The 9,779-nt window shown below is 46.9% G+C and overlaps 1 protein-coding gene across 1 annotated transcript; it reads right to left on the bottom strand.

Annotated features, from left to right (window-relative positions):
* Positions 1-6,295: 6,295 nt before the first annotated feature.
* On the bottom strand, positions 6,296-7,332 carry LOC101358210 (melanoma-associated antigen B4-like). The gene is given in 2 exon segments (XM_023725861.1): positions 6,296-7,224; positions 7,227-7,332. Coding segments are annotated over 2 exon segments (1,035 nt in total).
* Between the last annotated feature and the right edge of the window lie 2,447 nt (positions 7,333-9,779).

Genomic DNA, 9,779 nt, shown 5'->3' with positions numbered 1-9,779 from the left:
GTAGTCGATGTCACTGAACTGTGCATGTAGAAATTTTTGAAATGGTGTATCTTTGGCTATGTGTATTTTCACCAAAAAAAAGGTTGAGAAGTTAGAGGGTTGACATGTTGTGGGGTTGTTAACAAATGTCATAAAACAATATGTGTACTACTGTTTCATGAGAAACTATTTGTTCTGTAAGCCTTCACCTGAAGTACAATAAAAAAGAAAAAGAAAAAAGAAAACAAAAGATTCAATCTTTGTTGGTTACTAGGGATGGGAGGGGAAACTAAATAGACAATAGATAAGTGATAACTTTGGTGAAGGGTAAGACAGTACACAATAATGGGGAACCGGCACAACTTGTACAAAGAAAGGTTGTGGAAGCTCCAATGACACATGCAAACTCCCTGAGGGACTGAATTGCTGGGCAGAGGTTCTGTTGGGACCATGGTCTTGGGGTACGTCTAGCTCAATTGGCATAACACAGTTATACAGAAAATGTTCACATTCTACCTTGGTGAGTAGCGTCTGGGGTGTTAAAAGCCTGTGAGCAGCCATCTAAGATACTCCCCTGGTCTCACCCCTTTGGGAGCAAGGGAGAATGAAGAAAACAAGATACAAGGAAAAGATCAGTCCAAAGGACTAATGGACCACAACTACTGGGACTGGGACCACAACAGAGGGTCCCGGACAGAGCTGGAGAAAAATGTAGAACAAAATTCTAACTCACAAAAAAGACTAGACTTCCTGGCCTGACAGAGACTGGAGAAACCCCGAGAGTATGGCCCCTGGACACCCTTTTGGCTCAGTAATGAAGTCACTCCTGAGGTTCACCGTTCAGCCAAAGATTAGACAGCGCCATACATCAAAAAGAGACTAATGAGGCACAACAGTGCAGGGACTAGTACTAAGAGGCAGGAGGGGACAAGAAAGCTGATAATAGGGAACCCAAGGTCTAGAAGGAACAGTGTTGACATGTCTTGGGGTTGTTAACCATTGTCATAAAACAATATGAGTACTATCAGTTTATTAAGAAACTATTTGTTCTGTAAACCTTCATCTTAAGTACAATAAAAAATAAAAATAAAAACAGAGAATTGTTTGAAAAAAACCTCACACATATAAAGATAGGTGATAGATAGAGATATACACACAGACGTGTGTGTGTGTATAACAAACAAAACCAGTTGCCATCAAGCTGATCCTGACACATGGCACCCTCGTGTTTTACAGAGTAGAACTGCTCCCTAAGGTTTTCTTTACGGAAGCACCTCGCCAGGCCTTTTTTTCGCAGCACTGCTGGGTGGGTTTGAACTGCCAACCTTTAGGTTAGTAACTGAACTCAAACCGCTGGCACCACTCATGTATGTATACATATATATACACATGTATGTGTGTGTATGTGTGTGTGTGGGTGTATACATATAAATGTATATATATGTATGTATATATAGGTATATAGGACCCGTGGTGGCACAGTGGTTAAGTGATATGGATGCTAACCAAAAGGTCACCAGTTCGAATCCGCCAGCCACTCCTTGGAAACCCTATGGGGCAGTTCTACTCTGTCCTGTAGGGTCGCTATGGGTCAGAATGGACTTGACGGCAACTGGTTTGGTTTTACATATATAAAACACTCAAGTTATTCATGTAGAATAGGAAAACAAAGAAGATACACATTTTGTCCCCTCAAACCCACCTTGCCTCCACTGTTTAGAAGGTCAACCACCCTTTTCAACAACAGAGTGCAGAATCTTCCTGGGACTTCACATGGGGAGAGAGGAGCTGCCGGACATGCCCTGAAATGGGCACTGACCACGGCAGTAGTGGCGGCCCTGCCTGCAGATCTGGCTTGGGCTCTCTCTTCCTCATCTCTCAAAGCCTCTTCATTCAGGGTTGGGAATAAACTGAGGATTGTATCATGGATCTCGGCCCAAAACTCCAGGATTTCATCTTGCTGGTTTCAGCATGGGCTTGTGGACCCCATAGGAATTGATAAAGCTGAGAGACCCTGGGAGTCACCTCAGGCCTCATGGTGTTTCTCAGGGGCACAGAACATACTTTTCTGACCGCGAGGCATGCTAACTCTGGTCAGGGACAGCAGGTAGGAGTGGGAGGAGGACAGGTGTTGTGGGCCTAATAGAGGAAGAAGGATGAGATGGCGTGTGCACTTTCAGCAGGGAGATACCACCTTGAATTTAACGAAAGTACCCTCTGCAGTTTTCCTTGAGGGCACTGCTCTAGGACCTCACAAGGTCAGCCTGTCTCCTGAGAACCCTGTAGAGGAAATTAGAGTGAGGCTTAAGCTGCAGCCTGCCAGCCCTGCCTAGGGCTTGGTGGGGTGACAACAAGGGCTGGCAGTGGGCTCCTTTGTACTGGGGTCAAGGGGTCCTCTCAGTCCACTTTCATGGCCAACATATCAACCGTTGGCAGGGCCTGGGCCCCCTCCCCTCTGCTTCTCTGAACTTGACACCTCAGATTCCCGGGGACCCTCTAGGAGAAAAGGAAGGGTCAGCCCAGCCATCACCCCTAGCAGGGTGTAGACCCCCAGTGCTGACAGCGCAGTGGGGCCCTTTCTATCCTGGGTTCCTTGGAGACCTCAGTCTTCATTCAGGGTCCTCACTTAGCTCCAAGTAGGGGCTGGGACTCCTTCCTTTTGCCGACCAGAGGCTGCACCTACAGACCAAGAATCTCCCCTCCCTTTGACCTGATGTACTGAAGTGAGGGGGCCACAGACTAACAGCCCTCCCTGGGCCTACAAGGCTGAAAGCAGGGTCAGGGCCAGACTCTGCCTTGTTCCCTCCATTCAGCAGTGGGTGGTCCCCTCAGTCCTCACTCAAGGTCCTTGCTTTAACTCTGGGCAGAGTCTGGGACTCCTCTCTTTCTTGACTTCACCCCTGTCTCTAATACTAAATCCTGCACTTTCTGAGACCGAATAGGAGGAAGCTAGTTTCGTCTTATCAGGCCACACTTGCCCAGGTTCTCCCAAGGCTGAAAGCTGCAGCAAGCAAGTTGAGGGTCTATGGTGAACGGTCCTACCATCCTTACTCAGTGTCCCAAATCTGACTTTTGGGAGGGCCCAAGCTTCTTCCCTCTGCTGATCTGGGACCATTCCCCAGAAGGAATTGAGGGGCACCTCTGGCTGACATTTATTCTTAGGGTCTCCCAGAGCTGACAAAATGGGAGAGATTCTGTTATTTCATGGGTGGTCCTCCCAGTTCTTAGTGTTCTTACATTGACAACTAGTACAACCTGGAAATTCTCCCTTTGTTAACCTGAGTCCCCTCCCATCAAATCAAGGCCCTCACCTTCCTGAGGCCACGGAGGCATAAAAAAGCTTCCCTGGAGTGGTAGCAGGGGTGAGACTAGGAGGCCCCACATTTCTGGGATCAGTGTCCCCTTTCGTTCTCACTCAGGCAAGATCTGAGACTCCTTTCTCAGCCCATCTGAGCCCTCCAGCCTCAGACGAAGTCCTCCAGATCCTTGACACCATCCCTGGAGGAAATGAGCAGGCACTTCAGCCTGACAATTCTTTCCTGGGCCTTCCAGAGTTTACAGTAATGTCGGCACTCTGTGCTGGCCCACTGCTTTCTGGGGGGAATAGTCACCTCTGTTCTCACTCAAGGTTCTCATTTTGACATTCAATGAGTCTTCAGTTCTCACCCTTGTCTGACCTGGTACCAAGCCCTTCAAACCAAGGTCATCACTTTCCTGGGACCTCCAAGGCAGTATTCAGGATGAGCCACATCCAGCCACATCTGTTTGGTTCTTGTGAGGGCTGAAGGCAGGGGTGTGTTTCTGCGGGATTCCACTGTTCTGTACTCTGTGGTCCCCTCGGTTATCACTCAGAATCCTCACCTTGGTATCTATCAGAGCCTGGGAATCCTCCTTTTACTGACCTGAGTAATCCAGCCTGAGAACAAGGGCCTTACCTCCCTGAGTCTCTAGATGGGAGGAGTAAGGGTGTGCCACATCTGGCTACCCTTGCCTCGGGCCTTCCATGCCTAACATCAGGGACAGGGCTCTGCATAGCTCTTTCTGTTGTGGGGGGATCCACTGATCAGCACTCAGAGTCTTCACCTCGATTCTAGTTAAGGCCGATTAGGAACTTCCCCTTCTGTAGAATGTGGGTCACCACCAACACACCAAGGTCCCCACCTACCTGAGACCATGCACCAGTGGAAATGAGAAATAAAGATGTATCTTAGCCATATACTTCTGCTTATGGCTGCCCAGTGGGTCCCCATTGTTCTGGGATGTGTGTTCTCTCATTCTTCATTCAGGGTCCTCACCTTAACACCTGACAAGTTCTGGGACTCCACCCTTGGTTGACCAGGGGTTGCTACCCTCAGACCAAAGTCCTCAATTTCCCGAGATCGCTGAAGTGGTCCCTGAGTCTTCAGGTAGGAACGCCAGGGGTCACCACATCTAGATTCCCCTGCCTGTGATTTCCCAAAACTGACAGTGGCAGCACAGCTCTGTGGGGACCCATGTTCTGGGGAAAATTTCCCTCAGTCCTTACTCAGGGTCCTCATCTTGATTCCTGGTAGACCCTGCAAATCTCTTTCTACATCCACTTCGACCAATGTTCTTGGGTCTCTGAGACTCCTGAAGGGTACGTAAGAGGACACTCAGCTTGACAATCCTGCCTAAGGCCTTCTAGGTCTGAGTGCAGGCAGGGCTGGTCTCTATGTGACCCCTATATTCTTGGTGCTGTTCTCAGTCTTCATTCACTGGGGTCCTCATGTTGGCTCCTATCTCTTTAATGAAAGGCTTCCTATGAAATGTCACATCCCTGCAACTCTTGAGCAGTTACCCTACTGCACACCTTGCAGAGAATGGGTCCCTGTCCCAGAGTGATGTGGGATGACACACTGCAGCACAAGGCAGGAGGCCCAGGACGGGTGGTGGGCTGTCAGAGAGAAAACACACACGCTGAACTGTGCCTTCTCTTCACCACCCAGACAGTCTTTCATGTAACTTATGTTCTAAAAGAGTTATTTTCTACAGAGAAGGGATAGTCCAGCATGATTTTGTGAGCCCCTGATCTTTTGAGGTTATCTGACACTGCATATGCTGTTGTGTTGTTAGGTGCCTATCGAGTTGGTTCCGACTCACAGTGACCCTACAGGACAGAGTAGAACTGCGCCATAGGGTTTCCAAGAATGGCTGGTAGATTTGAATTGCCAACCTTTTGGTTAGCAGCTGAGCTCTTAACCGCTATATCACCAGGCAATATGTAGATGATAATATTGCCACCGATTATTATCTTTTCTTCTTATGCATACCTCTAATTTATTTTGGTGTTCTTATTATTCTGGCAATGTTTTCCACTCCAGTAATTGGGCACAGAGTCCTTCTATATCCACTGAGATACATTTTGTAGTGGTGAGAAAAATGAATTAAGAGACACAAGGTCAGCCTCTGGCTGGGAGTGGAACAGTGTGGGCTCCAGATGGTTTCAGACCAGGGATCTGGTCCAGGCCTGTCACTTACTAACCTTGTGAACTTGAGAAGTATGCAAGTGCTTCATCTGCAGAGTGAGACTGACAAGCCCTCTCTTGTCCAATTGTGGGAATGTAGGGAGTGTAATAGAAAGCACTTGGGAAACTGATTGGGAAATACTGTGTTTAATGAAAGGCAGTTATCATATGATTATTTTGAACTCAGATAATAAAACCGTTTCATCGCAATTTTTTAAATTTTTTTAAATCCAGTAGATATCATAAAATATGCAATGCTCTAGATCAAAAACAGAACAAAAGAACATTCCTAAATAAGGTAATCTTATCCATGTGTTGTGTGTCTATACATATATATATATACACACATATATATGTATCTATTAATTTTATAAAAAGAAACATTAAAAGGATAAGGCAAACCAAGAATTGTCACCATTCACTTTTTAGATCTTTTTCCTTCCATTTTGTAATCCTAACTATTTTAATGCAGTGTTCTTTCACATTTCCGTGAATATCCCTATTCCAATACTATGTTATCTAGTATAGTAGAACATAAAGAAAATATTTAAGATTTTCCAAGTTGTTTTATCAATACCGAAACTCTAGGTCTTAAACCTGATAAACAACAAAAAATGTAATGACCATGCCATTCGTAAACTTACATTCTGAAGCAAAACAAACCTTATATTAAAAGGCACAACAGAGAGAGAGAAAGAACTATAAGTTACTCATGTACAACAGGAACACAAAGAAGATACACATTTCGTTTCCTCCAGCTCCACCTCAGCCCTTACTACTTAGAAGCTTGACAGACCTTTCAACCAGTAAGTGAAGAATCTGCTCCTACTTCACCAGATGTGAGAGAAGCTACTCGACTTGGCCCTGGAAGATGCACTGGCTGTAGGAGTAGAACTAGCCGTGGCTGCAACTTTGGCTCCGGCTCTCTCTTCCTCATCTCTCAGAGCCTCTTCATACAGAGCTGGGAAGGAACTGGGAACTGTATCGTTGTACTTGGCCATGAACTCCAGGACTTTCATCTTGGTGGTTTCAGCTTGGGCTCTGGGACCCCACAGGAATTCGTAGCGTGGAGGATCACTGTTGGGCACCTGCCGGTACTCCAGGTACTTATCCTGCACTAAATCTTTGGTGATGAACTTCCTGGGCTCCCCAAAGAGTACGTGTCTCCTCCCAGCGTAGATCCCCAATGCATTCAGGAATTCCCAGATATCTTTCTCAGTGGCCCGGTTGCCATTCACGAAGATCACGCCCAGGAGGGTCATCAGGAGACCTGTCTTGGGCAAACCCATGCCACCACACAGACTTCCTCCTTTGGTGACATCTAGCTGACTGATGAGGTCATAGGAGTTATTGCTGCCGTTGGTTTCCTTCAATTCGAGGCCGAAGACCAGCTCCATGCGCTCAGCAGCTCTCCTCAGGATCTCAGGGAATTGCTCTTTATACTTTCTATTGATAAGCTTCAGTATGTCTGCCTTCATAATGGGCTCTTTCTTTTTATACTTCTCAATGAAGAACTGCACCAACATGCTTGCCTTCCTAGTCAGAGGATCTTTACGTGAGTTCACAGTGGAAGATGTTGCCTGAGAGGGGCTTGGACTTTCCTCATCTTGGCTCTTGGCACTTCCGTCAGACTTTTTACATAAAATCGCTGCTGCAGCAGGAGTGGTGATGGCTTAGGATTTCCCAGACTCCTGCAAAATGCCAGCAACATGGGAGCTCTCTGAAGTATCCCCCAAAACAGGAGAGGAAGAGGGAACCCTTCTTCCTCCACTGCAGTGTCCTGAGCACCCTTGAGAGCCTGGGTTTCACCTCGGACATGTTGGCGTTTCTCACGGGCACGGAGCTTACTCTTCTGACCACGAGGCATGCTGAATCTCTTGAGAACCCTGAGGAGGAAGTTAGAGTGAGCCTTAGGTCACAGTCTAATAGATCTGCCTGTGGCTTACTGGGTCTGACATCACTGGGGCTTCTTCTGTTCTTCCGTAGTGGGATCTCTAAGCTCACATTCAGGACCATCGTGTCAACTGTTGACAGAGCCTGGATCCCCTTCCTTTTGCTACTCTGATGTTAACACCTTAAACCTCCCTAGAACCCACGAGAAGGAAGTGAAGGGGAACATCAGCCCACAACCCCTGGCAGGGGACGCCAGTGCTGACAGTACAGCATGAGGTCCTATGGTGAACAGACCTGCCAGTCCTCACTCAATCCCCTCCATTTGACTCCAAGGAAGGACTAAGTTTCATTCCTCTGCTGACATGTCACCACTCCCTCAAACCAGAGCCCTTTTTTCTCTGTGATTCCCAGAGAGGAACTGAGGCATGTAACCACCTGACATCTATTCCTGGGCTTCCGATGGCTGACGGATTCAGAGGTGCCCCCCACTGTATGAGATGAGAGATCCCTGCAGCCCTTCAGGTCCTCACCCTGACTCCTGGAATGCCTGGAAATCCTCCTTCTGCTGACAGAAGGCTGGCCCCTTACACCAAGGCCCCCAACTCCGGGGACTCCTGCGAACAAAGAGGGGGCGGGTCCTCAGACTTGAGCCCTGCCCGGAGCTTCCCAGGGCAATTGCAGTAGAGCGATCCTGGGGCCTCTCCTGTGCTAGGGTATGGAGTCTTCTCAGGCATCTCCTTGACTCCATATAGGGCTTGGGATTTCTCCATCTATTGGCCTGAGACCACCAGCCTCAGACCAAGGCCTTCATACTCTTGGACTCGGAGGCAGAAAGGCTGACAGAGAAGTGGTGTGGAGTGGGGCTCTGTGGGGTGTCTTCTGTTCCCAGGAGTGTAGTCCAGCAGTGCTAACTCAGGATACTCACCCTGACACCTGACAGGTCCTGAAACTCCTCCCTCTGCTGGACAAAGGCTGCACCTCAAACCCAGGCCTTGCCCCTCACAGTGTCTGTCCCACAGGGGAAGTCTGTGCATCACTTCTGGCCACGCCCACCTGGGCCCTACCATGCCTGACAGCAGGGTTGGGGCTCTGTGGATCTCCCTCTTTTCCTGGGTGTGCTGGATAAGTGGTTTCCACAGAAGTCACATGGGGGCCTTTAATTGACTTTTCGCATGGCCTGTCTTAACTAACCCAAGGGTTTGTGCTCTCTTCATATTATCCCCATGGTAATGCCACATGTCATCTAAGGTGCTGCCTCACATTCCAGCAGTGGAGCAGTCTAAATTCATTGTCCCAAGCAACACTGGGAAGGAGTAAGGGCAGAAATACAAAGCTTTTCCTCCAACTGATTCTGTCATCTGCCTTCAACTGTAGGATAGAGACCTGTCTCAACTTTAGGGCATGCCCCCACCTGCACACATACAGGTTCATACTATTTCAACACAGACTTAGTGTCCCTTAGAGCTTTAACATTTTTGTTGATTTGCTGTTGTCACTGATATTGTTCTTTCTTTATTCCTTCCTTCCCCCTCCCCCCACCAGGGTTAATTCTGAACGTGGAAAACGGCAGCCCTAGATTGGTTATCAGCTTGGCAGCGACAGGTAAGGCTCTAAATCTGTAAATAATTGAAGGAGTATTGACATCTTTAGGAGTCCCTGGGTGGTGCATGTGGTTAATTGCTTGACTACTCACCACGGAAAGGTTGATGGTTTGAACTCCCCCACAAGCGCCTTGGAAGAAAGGCCTGGAAGTCTGCTTCCAAAAGGTCACAGCCTTGAAAACCCTATGGAGTAGTTCTACTCTGCACGCATGGAGTTGCCATGAGTCAGAATTGACTCAACAGCAACAAACAACAACATTGACATCTTTGCAGTAGTCTCTTCCCCATGAATAAACATAGCATAGTGCTCTGTTTGAGTCTCACTTTTCCTAAGTCTAACAGCAAATTTTTATGTTTGCCCCTATAAATACAGTGTACATTTTTCTGAAGTTTCATTTTAGGTATATTTTGTAAGTTGTTGGTGTTCTGAATGGAATATTTTCCATTACCTGTTCTAATTATTCATTTATTTGTTTATTTATTTTGTGACTCTTCCCCTGATTTTGCTGTAGTGATTTTCTACACACCAGCTTTCTGAAGTTGTTTATACTTTTGAATATTTTGTAAGCCAATAACTTCGGATTTTTTAGTAAGAGCATCATATTGTTGCATTATTCTCTCTTTCTTTTCATTTTTCTTACCTCTGATTTATTTTGGTATCTTGTGTATCGGTGTGTACTGGCTATGCATTTCAGATAATGTTTATAACAGTATCGGTGGTCCTACCCTTCTGTGTCTTGTTCCAGACTTTATTAGAAATGCTTCTAGTATCTCACATTTATGTGTATTTGATGTTGATTTTATATATATTATATTATAT

This window comes from Trichechus manatus, unplaced genomic scaffold (genome assembly GCF_000243295.1).
Source record: "Trichechus manatus latirostris isolate Lorelei unplaced genomic scaffold, TriManLat1.0 scaffold00511, whole genome shotgun sequence".
In the NCBI taxonomy this organism is placed as follows: Eukaryota; Metazoa; Chordata; class Mammalia; order Sirenia; family Trichechidae; genus Trichechus; species Trichechus manatus.
This window is presented reverse-complemented; position numbering and strand designations above follow the sequence as displayed.